The sequence below is a fragment of the Durio zibethinus genome, chromosome 18 (assembly GCF_047325235.1).
Source record: "Durio zibethinus cultivar Kanyao isolate XHJ-2024 chromosome 18, ASM4732523v1, whole genome shotgun sequence".
Lineage (NCBI taxonomy): Eukaryota > Viridiplantae > Streptophyta > Magnoliopsida > Malvales > Malvaceae > Durio > Durio zibethinus.
The window spans coordinates 19301779-19316080 of NC_143179.1; the positions used below are offsets into that span (position 1 = coordinate 19301779).

A 14302-nucleotide genomic window follows, 5' to 3' on the forward strand; every position below is an offset into this window, starting at 1 on the left:
AAATTTTTTGAATTTACAAATTCAAAAACTCATTTAAATAATTTCATTTAAAAATAATTTTAAAAAGTAAAAAAAAAATGCAAATAGAAGCCCTATATTTTTTTCATAAAGAATAGATTTTTTATTAAAAAGGAGAAAAATTAAAATACATATATTTACTAAACATACTTTCAATATCAAATTTCAAAAGGATTTAAAATCCAACCATAAATTTCAAGATTCCACGGAGTGGGCCACAGCCCGCGCACTTTCTCTTCATAAAAATAAAACCCGAACTGCAATTCAAAACCGCGGGTCAGGCTCCGAATTCCCACGGTTCCCGCCCTCACCAAAACAAACACATTTTTTTTTTTTTTCCTTTAAAAACCTCCCCTTTTTGTTTTCTTTCATTTTACTTTCAATTTTCGGTTCTCAACAGGTGAGTACTCAGCAGCATCTCTGAAACCCCATTTTGTTTTTAAATTTTTCATTTCTTTCTGAAGGACCCTTATTTTTTTTTTATTTTCTTCTGTTTTTAACAGTTTTAAGCTGAATTGGGGATTTTTTTTTTTAAATATATATTTCACAATGAGCGGAGATAACTTTACCAACGGGACACCCAAAGTCCGTCCTATTTTAGGTGACATAACAAATCGATTAGTTAAAAGGGGGTTTTCTTCGATTTCGGACAATTTAGGGTTTAATTCTAAAGAAGAAGCAGATTCCCAATTCACAAAACGAGTTTGTTTAGGTGTCGGAAATTTGGTCGAAGAGAAATCTAAAAAACTCCAATTTGAACCAAACCCTAATATTTTGCTTACTTGTAGAGGCGAAAGTGATCCTTTAAAAGAGAATTTGGTGTCGGTTAATGACAAAGATAGTGAGGTTAAAGAAGGGTTTGATTTGTCTGATAGTGATGATACATTAGATCAAGGAGAACGTGTTACGGAAGTAGGGGATACATTGAATGATAGTTGTAGCAATGAGGGTAAGGATCTTGGCGTTAGTAGACTGGCGTCGAGTAAAGGTAGGTGTATTGAGTGGTCGAGGTTGCCTAAGTCGTCGTTGCAGAGTTCTAGGTCATTTGAGTTGGAGAGGTGTGAGGGACTCAAGCATGGTGGTTGCATGAATTTGAATGCCGGTATTGATATGATCAAAGCTTGCTCTTGTTCTTTTTGCTTGAAAGGTAACTACTTTAGCTTCTTTCTTTGGATTTATTGCTTTGCTATGTTTGTGGGTACGAATGGTTTATCTTGTAATGTGTTATCTAATGGGCTATGCTTGTTTTACCCAATCAGCTGCTTACATTTGGTCGGACCTTCATTATCAGGATGTCAAGGGTCGAATAGCTGGTAAGTCGAATAGCTGGCTTTTGCTCTAGTTTCCCTAGGTTTATTTTGGTTGTAATCGTGACATAACTTGTTCCTTTCTGTACTAACGTTTTCCACATTTTCTCAGTTTTGAAAAAAAGTCAGAGAGAAGCAAGCATTTTAGTTCAGAAAAGTGGCAGGGGGAAACAGACTGACATTCATAGCCAGGAAAATGCCAATAAATCTTCAAAATTAGAATCTGACCTCACGAGTCAGTGGAGATCTCTCTTTCTTAACATGGAGGATATATTTGTTCATGAAAGCAACCAGCTTGTAAGTTTTATTTATTCTTCTTTAGTCTAGATTTTTATTTTCAATGCCTATGTACCTGTTGTTTAGTTGTTAAATGACTTCTTATTCTACAGATTTTACCTTTTTTTTTTCTTGTTAAAAATATTGCTTGTATGATCTAAGGAACTTAGTTTGTGATAAGAAGCCTGATTCATATTGATTAATACAAGGCTTTGGTTAAAAAACCACATTGGACTTTTTGTATTTTGATCCTTGATTTATTGGCTTTTGGACACTTTCTAAGTCTTTATCTCTAATCAGTGCTTCAGGGCTAGAGTTCATTGCTACTTATTATTAGGCTAAATTCCTAAGATTGCTGACTTTCGTTATCTTGAATAGGATTTTTCATGTATAATCTCATATAATTGAACTTATTTGGCAGCAAGCCAGTTACATTGCACTAAAAGATTTGAGGGAAAATTGCAAGATGGATCTGGAGCAGATAACAGGGATTCCTTCAGAGAAATAAAAGTGTGCTCGTGATGCTTCTTCTGATTGTAAGATCATCTTGGTTCTCCAAATTCAAGAAATTTGTATTTGTATGTCTGCATGTCTGTTCCTATAACAGATTCTAGGTTCTTGTTTGGTAAACTCTAATGTGTTTAGAATTGTCAGAAATTGTAAACTTTATAATCTCAGTTTGTAATGTTTGTTGTTTTGTAGTATGTTGCTTAACAATATTTTAACTTCCCATCTTATAAACTTGTTCGATTGTACCTTCTACTTAGTCCTGTCATTCTGTGTGGTTAGTGGTGAGTATATCCAATTTGCTTGAAACCAATCTAATCCATCTAATGTACTACAATAATCAATTGTAATGAAGTCAAACCTGAGCTTGAAGTGAACTAAACCAAACTTGATCCTGAATCAAGCTGAATTATTATCTGTTTTCTAAGTAAAATGTGATGAAATCCAATCTAAACATAAAAGATCTTCCAACTTGCTTGAAACCTAGCTTGGATATTTTAAAAGGCAATAGCTTGAGATAAAAACAAATTGAAATTTAAAATGATTGAAAAGTTTAAAATCCAACACGGCCTACACCAACTTGAACTAATCCACCTAATTATCACCCTTCATGTGGTAGAGCCTATGACTGGTTTGGGTGGATTTCTTAGCTACTGTACACCATTAATATCGTTACTATCTCCGTGGACAAAGTTTCCAGTTTAGGGAATAACAACATTGCATTTTACGTGGTCATCTTTGTTGATTATGCATTATAATACGCTACTGTGGATTAGTTAAGTGAGCATAGAGTGTTGGAGGGACTAGTCATTCATAATGAAGAGGGTTGCACATTTTTGGTGGCAAAGAAGCAACAAAGTTTTGATTCATTGAAGGGAAAATAAATTAGCAAATGAGTAGCTGAAACTGATTGTTTTGCTTGTTTGCTTCCCTCCTTATTGTCAACAAGTGTAATGCACCATATTGGAAATAGGCCTCTTGGCATACTTTTGATGTAGGCTGGAATGCATTGGCTGGGCTGCATAAGAACCTAGTAGAATAGCTTAGAGTGTTTTGGATAAGTAAATGTACATCTTTATGGGTGGAAAGATGTTCTATAATAGAAAAACTTGCAGACAGAATAAAGCACAGGAAATGTTATTGAGACCACTTAAAAAAAAAATGTAATTTTGCAAAGCATTCCATATTTAATACACTAGTAGGGGTTGCTAAAAATTTACTAGTAATAGGAGTGGAACAGGGAACTTTGTTGCATATTAGTATTGAATTATTGATTGTGTGGCTAACTGTGCTAGTAAGGTATGAATTGAATTGTTTACTTTCTTAGCTTTGTAAATTGTAAGAATGACATAAGGAGTGAAGCCAGAATTTTATGGTAGAAGTAACTTTTTTGGCATCCCAAGGTTAAAAGTAAGGGAGTTGATTTTAAAAGATTATGCGACCAAAAATTGTCCCAACTAAATCCTTGAATGCAATATTTGAGTTGGTTGCTTATTAATTTATGATTACCAAGTTGAAGAGTTCAGCCATTTGTTTCATTTCTTAGTAAATCATTCAATGAGATGAATATTGATTTGGTATGGCACTTGATTATTAAGCAGTTAAATGTAATGAACTTTTCTTTCATGTTACTGGTCCAGAATGATTCCTTTTCTCTGCGTTGTTACATGGAGCACCATTTTAATAACTTGAATTTTTTTTTATCCTTTTGCCAACCACTAAACTCAATATTTGGTGTCCTTTTTAGTAAATTGGAAAATGTAATTTACCTTGTCATTAGATATCCACCCAGCTTCTTCATGATTTTTATCAGTGTCTAAAATGTTTAGCCAGGTTGGATCCTCAGTAGCCTTGCAGTTCTGTCCTAGTGGTTCATTCCTAGCAATACTAGGTGTAAAAGAGGGTATCAGTTTCAGTTATATGTCAAATTTGACCTTTGAAGCCCAGTAGAGCCTTCTAAGTCTAGATTGCAGGTTGGATTCTATGTTCAGTTTTAGTCCTTTTATTATTTTATATTTTTTCTGTACCACATGGTGCTCAATTGTGCTGGTTTTACTTTGCTAGAATCTAGGGGGTTGTCCAGAAGGACCTGTAAGCAGATGGAGACTTCCATTTCCATTTCTTGTTTCGGGTCCCCTAGTGTTGTTTGGAACATTCCTGTCCCTTAAGGAGAAGATGATGTTGACGTCACATGCCACAGAATTGGGATTGGTTATATCATTCATTGTGAAGGATGGAGCTTTGTTCACTCAAATATCTGACTCCCGATAGGTACTCTTTTCAAGTCCTTGGTCACCATGCAATGCATTCTAGGGTTGAAATTTTTTCGTTTTTACGGTGAGTCTCACCTCCATGAATTAATGCAGTGTTGTTCTTGAGATGTTTAGCCATATTATTATTATTTAAAAATTTTAATTTACCTTTAATCCCAAACTTCTATCTACTTAATTTAGGAGAAGAATTTCTCAAATTATGCATTATTAAGTAGCAAAACGTTCTGTTTTTTTGGGGGAATTGAGCATTACCACAGGATGGATTTGTAAATTGTGGTCCGAGGAATTTGTGTGATGATCAAACTTTTTCTTAAAACTATTTTTATACAATATAATAAGTATAATCCTTTTTGTTTTCCTTTTTTTAACTCCATTTTAGTCTTAAAGAGGATTACTAGTTGCACTTGCATAGTTTGTTCAAAGGTAAAGTGCATATATGTCTTTGACTCAAAATTAGGTTTGAATAAAAATGGTTAATGTTATGAATAGTTTTTGAATTACAATGAAATATTTAATGTGATATTTGAATTTTATAAAATTTTGATATGTTATTTGAATTATAAATTTGTTAATTAATTTGATATTCATCTTTTAATGTAAATAGTTTCAAATGATGACACATAGTATATAAATAATTTTTTAAATATTATTTTAATTAAAAATTCATAATTATTATATTACACTAGATATTTTTAAAATTTAAATGTCATGTTAAATATTTTATTATAATTTTAAATCATTTTAAAGATTATTCCAATAAAAAAGTGAAGAATCTACTTATTAAGTCAAGTCTATTTCATCCAGAACTTTCTCGGATCAAAATTTTGTTCATATCCAAAAGCAAATTAATTTGTTCTAATCCGCTCATTTACATGATGAAATACTTGAAAACTTTAATGTTAAGTTGGGTGTTTTATTATTATTAAATGAACAAATTCATTTAAAAAGAAAGGGGCATCACACCGTCATAAACAGATAATGTAGTGGTGTGAAACTCAGGGAAAAAAGTTTTATTTATAAATGTTGAAATGTCACATTGCATTTCTAGGATTAATAAATTCAAATACCCTTAAATATAAGGGTGCATTATTTTCTTAGTTAGGATACTATCAGTATAGTACTATGAGTTGTTTAATTGGTTTATATAATTATTTTTAAAAGATGATATTTAATATATTTGAATTTAAATTTTAACATTATAATATTTTTTTCATATTTTTAAATCATGACTTGTTTTTGTTAAAAAGAAAAGCACATGAGACTATAAATTTTGATTCATTCCTAAATGATTTGAATCTTTTTTTTTTTTTTTGGCATACATCTAGGGGTATAAACAAACAAAATTTTTAATAAATTGTTCGTGAATATGTTTGATTGCTTTTCATTATTAAATTTAACAAACGATTTTAAACAGTATTTTTATATTTGTTTTATTAAATGAATCAAATATTAATAGGGGTATGTTTAGCCTGTTTATGTTCACGAATATATTCATTTAAGGTTTATTTAAAATTGTTTGTTTATTATTCGCATATGATAATAAAATTACATTTTTATTTTTTATTTTAATCTTATTTTAAGGTTCATCTATGTTTGTTTAAGTTTATTTATATTCGTTTACGATTTGTTTGTTTAAATTTATTTGGTTATAATTTGTTCATTGTTCATGAACATGTTCATATTATTTGTGAACATGTTCATTTATATATATTTATGAACATGTTCATTTAATATTTACAAATGAATTCGTTTAATTTAATCGAATCAAACCAAACATGAACATCTTACCATTTAAACTAATTGAGCTCGAACAAACATAGCAATTTTCTTACAAAGTATACATCAATCTCGAACACTTTTAAAAATAAACGAACAAATCACAAATAAATGATTGTTCATTTATGTTTGGTTCATTTATAACCTTACCTCTATCATACAATGATTTATCATTACTTGCCTTTTATTGAAATAACCTTTTAAATGCTATCATATGATTGTCATGGGAAAAAAAAAAACCAATGTTGTAAAAAATTTGATGTTTTTGGTTTGTAATTGTCTAAACATGAACTATAAATTTTGATTCAACTCTTATTAAAATTTACTTCTTTTTCATGCACACACACACACATACACACACACATATATATTATATAAAGTAAGAGCAACTTACACCAGTGTAAAATTTTTTAGTTTTACATTTTTTTTTAACTATTGATTCAAGAGATCTAAAAAATGAGAAAGATAAGTGAAAAAATGATTTAATCTCTATAAACACCTAATTTTATCTGGACCAATTCGATTTTTATCCATTTTTATGCTTAATTTTAACATTTCGATTTGACTTATCCAAGCACTTTAATTGGACTTATCTAGCTAGGTTTGAATAAGTTTTGTTTAAGATCAATTTTGTGAAGGTCATTTTACATGGATTGACCTAGTCCAATGTAATTTTAAGTTGGATCACGTGGGCTTAAAAGCTTAAAATCTAATGTTAAAGGCCCATAATTTAATTTAAAGCCCAATTTCATTTTACTAGACCTGATTAAATGAATAAAAAAAAAAGAAAATTTACACAAAAAAGGAGAAGGTCGGTTACCATGGTAGCCTTCCTTCCCAAAATGCTAGGTTTACCCCCAAACTTGCAAGCCTACTTCTAGCTATTTGATTTTCCCTTTCTAATTTGCCCTTTGACTCTTAGCACAAATCGATCGTAGACCCAATATCCTCGAATCAACAAGCATTAACTTCGAATGCAACAATAGTTGTTACAACAACATTCCAAAATACTAATCTTTTGCCAAAATCTCATACAGATCTCTTACTAGGGATTTGATTCTATAAGGTTGGAAAATTTTACACTGACATGGAGGAATCGAGAATTGAAGACAAAAAAACCAAAAAATTCCTAAGCTCCTACTCTGTCTCTAACCATGCCAGCTTTTGGATCCACCATCAATCGATGCCTTCTCTGATCATCCATTGTCGAGACCACCTAACCCAAGCCTATTGTTTGCGGCCATCACCAACATTAACAAGAAACAATATCCCACAACAAATCCTAACCCTATGGCTGACTATAGAAGGTCTTACAAATCATGCCTAAAAATCTTAAAGATTATTCTAATTTTGGATAAGCTCTTCCTTAACTGAGGTTTTGAAACTTTTAAAAATTAAATCTAAAAAGGTACATAAAGGTTTTAAAGATCATGCCCTAAGGTCTTATAGATCATTCTCATATTTAAAAAAGCTTCTCCTTAATAGAGGCTTTGGAACTTAACAAAAAAATCTTATCTAAAAGTTTTTCTTAACCAAAACTTAACACTTTATTGTGAAAATAATCTTCAATTGAAAATTAAAATCTCTTACTTAAAAATTTCTCCGTAACCTATGATCAAAATCTATATTTCCAAATTCTTAACCATTTTAAAATCAAATAGAATATGTAATGAATAAAATGAATGGCATGCATGTAATGAGAATAAAAGCCAATGTTAGGCATATTTAATTATGGTAAAAAGGTCTTTAAACCCTTTTTTCATTTTCTATCACAAAGCTTTAGAACTAGCTAACAAGTTCCATCAACTAGTTTTCATGAAGTACAACAATCATTCACCAATTTCTTTGACTTGAAGCATTTTATTTTTCAAAACCATTCATCTTATCCATAGATTTTCTTCAATCCTTTTCTTTGAACATTCTTCTTCTCTAAAAAAGTCACTCTTATCATAATAACTTGAAATCACCTATTTCTCATCCACACTAATTCATGTGGATTCAAATATGAATGTTTTCACAATAAATACCCTAATATGGTCATTGTATCGTCACAAATTTTCAAATGATAATAAAAAAAAATCCTCACATAACTATAAAATTGCATATCCTTTTGAAAACATGTGATTAAATCTCTTAAAAATTGATGATTACTACATAAAATGATGGAGGTAAATCACAACCTGGTCTTTATAAAAGGATGAAATGGTTAGACTTATCAAGATTTTAATTATCAAATAAGATTTTGCCAGTAGATAGGAAAAAACAAATCAATATTTCTTTATTTAAGGTCATGAATGAAAAGTTATCATTTAAAACACAATCCATTTTTGCACTTTCTTAATTTCTTGATATGACATTTTAGCAAATGTTAAAACTGAATGTGATAAGCTCAAAATTTTTTTTTAAAAAAGAAAGGTCAAATTTCAAAAAAAATTTTCAAACTGGGGTTAATCATTTTGGATTTCTTAAAGGTTTTCAATGTTTATTGATTCATTCAAAATCCTTTAATCTAATGAAATCGCATTAGTTGCTTTCAAAATTTTAATCTTACTCTAGACTACTTTTATGAGCTTTCACCTAAAGTTTCATTCAATCTTTTTTTTTTTACTATTTTTCTATGCATTTGAAAGCTCAAAATTCATCCAAAATAATAAAAACAAAGTGATAGTGATTTTTCAAAGAAAATTTCTTCAATTTAGATATCCACACTTGATCAAAATTGATTTTTCAAAAGATGTAACATAGGCTAAGGTTCTGGGTTTTAAAAGAAAGAATAAATAAGCCCAACAATATGTGTTTAAAGGTAATCAAACTAAGCATCATTTCTTTTTCTAAGGGCATATTTATCTTTCTTTTTTTCATTTTTAATTTCTTTTCTTTCTTTTTTCCTTTATTCTTTTTCTTTCATGTCTTTACTTTTGACAAATTGAGTCCAAAATTTTGGCACTTACCTTTTGACAATAGGCATTCTTTCTTGTCTTTAACTTTGGATCTAATATTTTCTAAAATAAATCCTCATTCGTACTTGCCCTCAATGTAGAGTTGATCATTGGTTAAGATTTCTTAAAAAAAAATTCAATAGGCTCAAAAGGTATAGCAAATGAATATTTTCTTTTTGTGAAAAGAATATGAAAGATGGCCATTTATAATATCAAATATGGATACTTCAATTGAAAATCAATTCTCAAGAAAAAAATTTTTTCATTGCTTTTAGAATCATTTGAATGTCTCGTATGCATAATATTACAATCAATTTTTTTTTTGTAACTCATGTATCATCTCAATTTATCATGCCAAGTGAAGGCCCAACTATTTTCACATGAAACAAAAAGATATTAGGAACATTAGGTAATTTGGCACTTTGGCAAATATGCCTTAAGATGTGGGTAAAAGGTAATGGATTGAAAGGAAAAATGCAGCACAAGTCAAGATGTTGGACAAGGATATTTTTTAAAAATGGCTTTTTAAATATTTGTAAAGAAACTTGAGTAGTGATGTGTTTGGCATAACCTTAGCACTTATCAATTACCAAAATCCAGAATCTTTAAAAGAATGCTTCATGTATTGGCTTATAAAGATTTTGTAAATTTTATTGCTTATAGCCTTAATGAAGATTATTAACATTGAAATCCCTTTGGGTCAAGTGAAAATTAGGTTCGTAAGACTTGTAAAATCAAGCTTTAGTGGTGTGATTCTCAACTAAATTAAAGTATAAACTACTAAGTGAAACAACTAGGTATATTCATTCTTGATAGTAATCACCAATTCGTTCACAATTATTTTCACAAATAATGGAAAAATTTATATACAAAGAAAATTGAAAGCAAAACTTAGGCAAAAACTGAAAATTTTGAAATCTTCCCACAAGTAAATTGTTTAATACTTCACAAACAAAAGAAAAATTATTGCAAAGCAAATTTTGATTGCTCTATAAGCTCTATAGTCAAGGTAACATTATTGATGAGATCTTCAATATTCTCTTTTAATTGCCTACATTTTTCAGTTGCTTGCATCTTTCATTTGAGTGTCCCATTATCCCTATGTGATAATCGTATTTACCATTTGGTTTATAGCTCTTTGTTGATGGATTTAGAATTGTTTTCAAAGGCACAGAGGTGAGGAACTGGTGCTTTATTAGTAAAGGCAAAATGTCAGGAATTAGGATTGGAATTCTCTTTTAATTATTCCTTGATTTTCTTTGATTGCTCACTGGTTAAGTCACAAATTGAGTGACAGGGATATGGGCAGTTGTTTAGGGATGGGGACTTATATGAAAGCCTAATTATTGGATTGGTTGATAAATGTAAGAATTTAGGGTAATAAGATTATGGAAGGGTAATAAGATTGGTACATCAGATAAAGATAAAATGGAGTGAAACCTTCAACCTGTTAACCTCATAAATCATTGCTTGAGCATTTTTTTTCTTTTTTTTTTGTCACATCATCTTTCTTTGCATCATTTATACCACTTTTGTTAAGCTTATCATTCTTGATTAATTCTTTATCTCCCCAAAAATCACCATATCAATAAAATTTTTAATGACATGTCTAATAATCCTTTCATAATATGGGGCTTTGAGAGTATTGACAAATAGAACCGTAGTCTCCTTTTCAGTGAGGGGTGGTTGAATTTAGGTACTAGCATCCCTCCACATCTAGACATATTCTTTGAAGCTTTTAGTGATTTTCTTTTCCATGCCTTGTAAAAATAGACTGTATAGTGCCAAATCTATGATATGCTTGTATTGTGTAATGAATGCCCTAGCTTGTTCCCTCTAACCATGAATGCGAGATCTATCCGATTAGACAAACCATTTATGGGCAAAACTAATGAAACTATCTTGAAAATATGGATAAGCAACTTTTTATCATATGCATGCGCAACCATCTTACGATAATAAATATTAACATGTGTTATTGAGCATTTTGTTCCATCATAACGACCACATCAAGGACTAGGCCTAGTCCAACAGTATCCATTAAACCATAAAAATCCATTCCTTTAATAGCTTGGAGCCTTTCCTTAATGAGATCCATCTTTTGTTGAGATCTAGAGCCTTTTATTTATTGTTACTGTACCTAATTTTAGCTTTTCTTATTACTTTGGATCATCTAAATTAGGTACTTGAGTTGGATCAAATGCATTCATATTAAGAATAGGAATGATGCGTCCATGAAATTGAGTAGGAATGGGTGCTGAAGGCATATTAGTATGAAATCACCACCAATCTTTTTTAATTAGGTGTGATTGGTCACATAAGTAAATTTATTTATTTTAAGGTTATTCTAAGCTTAACTAAGGGTTTCTAAAAAGTATAAGTTTCGATTTTCTAAAGAGAACTAGGTTTGGGAGTTCGATTATATGTAAGTAAAGTTATAGCATGCACATAATGCCCACAAATTGATACTAATTAATCTTAAATTATTTTTTTAGACTTAGTTAACATAGTCCTAAATTATTCTTATTATTTATCATTCTTGTTAATTTTAATATTTAAAAATTATAAATATTTTTAAATTTTTTCCAATACTTTGGTCGAGCCCCTAGAAATATTTTGTCTCAAAAGTATTCAAATAACACACATATTTTCTTGAAAAGGCTTTATAATTGGATTTATTAAATATTTTATGAAAAAAATGCATATAAATAATGATAATATACATAGTCAAATTCATAATAATCAAATACAAAATTTAATACTTGTAATCACAAATAATTAATCATGAAAGAAAACCACAATTTGTTCCAAATTTTTTTCTCAAAGTAAAAATAAATAAAAAAATTTCTTATATTAAAATCAATTTCTATATCTTTCAATGCATTAATCAAATTTAAAAAAAGTTCTCACCTCTTTCTAGAAATCTAATTGCCAGCTTCGAAAGCTTCAAAAGTTCGTTGGAAAACTACCATTCGAAATATCAATAGAAAATTCAAAGTCATTGAAAAATTTAACCAAAAAAATTCAAAGTACCCTATTACCCTCAAAAATTATTTTATAAATTGTTAATAAAATATTTTAATTCCATGAGTGAAATTAACACACATTTTTATTTTTTTAATTAATATTAATTATTTTTAAATATATTTAAGAGATATGTGTCATCTTATTGATTTTATTTATAAAATTAAAAATTATATTGATAATATATTTGATAATTTTTCTTTTAATTAAAAAAACTATATTATAATTCACTTTCACTTGATCCTCGTAGCAAAAAAAAAAAAAAACTTGGATTGTAATTCACGTTCCCTTGATGTTTCTTTTTATTCAATACTTTATGCAATTAATTTTTTTAATAAATAAATAAATAAATATATTTATATATATGAAGGAGAGAAGATTTGATTTTAAACCTCAATACTTTTAGAAAGGGGATAACAAATCCACATCCGCTAGATTAAGCTTTGATAACAACTCTTTAAGCACTCTCTTGTAAACTTGCAAAATAAATTAATTAAGCTACACTCATCTTAAAATTTTACTTCATGTAATCAAGATAATGATTTAATATATATTTATATGAATTCGAACTTTAATCTAAATAATTTATCCTTCTCTTTTAAGAGAAAAATTCTGGCAAGTTAGAATTTGATTCCTAATGCTTGCAAGTTTTTGCAAGTATTATAACTATTGCTAGCTATAGTCTTATAAACTTGCAAAACAAATTAATCAAGCAACACTTCTCTAGAAAGTTCACTTTATGTGATTAAGATAATGATTTAATTATATATATATATATATATATGAACTTGAATCTTAATATAATCATTCATCCACATCTTTTAAAAAATAAATTTTCGTAAAATTAAGATTCAATCTCTAACATTTATAAATTTTTTCTAGTCTTTGAGACTTTTTGGAAAAAATAAATAAATTTATACTACTTTATAAATTTATAAATTTTTCTTCTCTAATTTTGCTTAGTCCTTGAGACTCTTTTGTAAAAAATAAAATAATAATAATAATAAATATAATATTTTATAATCAAGTAAAATATATACTTTAGCTACCAAATAAAATTAGGTCATAGTGGAGACAAAACTAATTATGTTAGCTTTAATATTCTATGTATATCACCCTTAGCTTGATAATTGGTTTGCAATTGCTATTGCTTTCAATAAAAACCTAATCCCTAATTGGGACTAACGCTGGTGAACAAATTTTAGAATAGAAAACGAATTTAAAATCTTATCAAGCCGTCGTGTGCATAAATATGCGCCACATTGCTTTGTCAATCATCTTTGTCGCTGTCATCATTGACAAGATTTCAACCACTATTTTTGACACTTTAAAGAGTTGACAATGGGATTTATGTCTAACTGTTTTCCTTTTTTTTAATATCATCAATGTCAACTCATTGAATAATTTGATTATTAAAAACATATTTCTGAATTAGTAACCAGGAAATGGTTTGCCATTTCTATAAAATTATTTGGAAACAAAGAAAAGCTACTTCAATGGAGATGTGATCTTATTATATCAATTTGTTTTTTTTTTTTTTTAATTAGATGGATTAGTGTTTGGTTGGCTAGAAAATGACTTTTTGGATTGATCATATTTGCATACAGCTATACAATTACAAGCAACAACAAGGTCAATTTCTGGGATTCCATTAATTTTCTCTTTCATCAAGCATAGATGATGATTTGAGATGACACGGTGTTAATGCACTTCTGTGCTTATTGTAGTAGCGTTAGCTGCCAGTTGAGCCGGTGAGCTTATTAGATCTTTCAAACAAGAAAAAAAAAAGAAGGAAAAGCGAAGTTAGGATTTTGAGATATTCTCTAATTCTCAAGTCAGTGAGATACTCAAAAGAGAACAAGAAAGTATATAAGAGACGGGAAACGATAATTAACAGTGTAGAGAGTAAAAGTGTTAAGGTCATAATTCATTTATTACATGATAATTTCATTTTCTAGTAAAAAATGCAAATTTATTTTATGTAAGTCATGCATGAATTTCTTACCTTGGTCCAAAAATAAAACTTGGTTTTTTTTTCATCATACTTGATCAATGTCATCATCAATTTCAACCTTATTATTGCATGCCTTTCAAGCAGCTTAACACAATTCTTCGATTTTCTTCTTCAACATTGGGTTTTACATTATCACTTTCACATAAAGCGTGTGCGAAAAGAGCAACT

At 29.1% G+C, this 14302-nt stretch overlaps 1 protein-coding gene across 4 annotated transcripts; it reads left to right on the plus strand.

Annotated features, from left to right (window-relative positions):
- The first annotated feature begins 272 nt into the window (after positions 1-272).
- LOC111299847 (uncharacterized) lies at positions 273-4834 on the plus strand. Of its 4 annotated transcripts, none has more exons than XR_002691349.2 (6): positions 273-1165; positions 1278-1331; positions 1438-1622; positions 2023-2137; positions 3938-4081; positions 4173-4834. XR_002691349.2 is itself a non-coding variant. In XM_022895327.2 (5 exons), exons 1-4 carry the CDS (start codon positions 568-570, stop codon positions 2107-2109), a joined length of 924 nt encoding a protein of 307 aa, XP_022751062.2. In that variant the 5' UTR covers positions 273-567; the 3' UTR covers positions 2110-2137; positions 4173-4817. The 4 variants fall into 4 exon arrangements, 2 of the variants coding, with proteins under 2 accessions (XP_022751062.2, XP_022751061.2); XR_002691350.2 differs by having other exon boundaries at positions 3942-4081; XM_022895327.2 differs by lacking the exon at positions 3938-4081 and having other exon boundaries at positions 4173-4817.
- The last annotated feature ends 9468 nt before the right edge of the window (positions 4835-14302 follow it).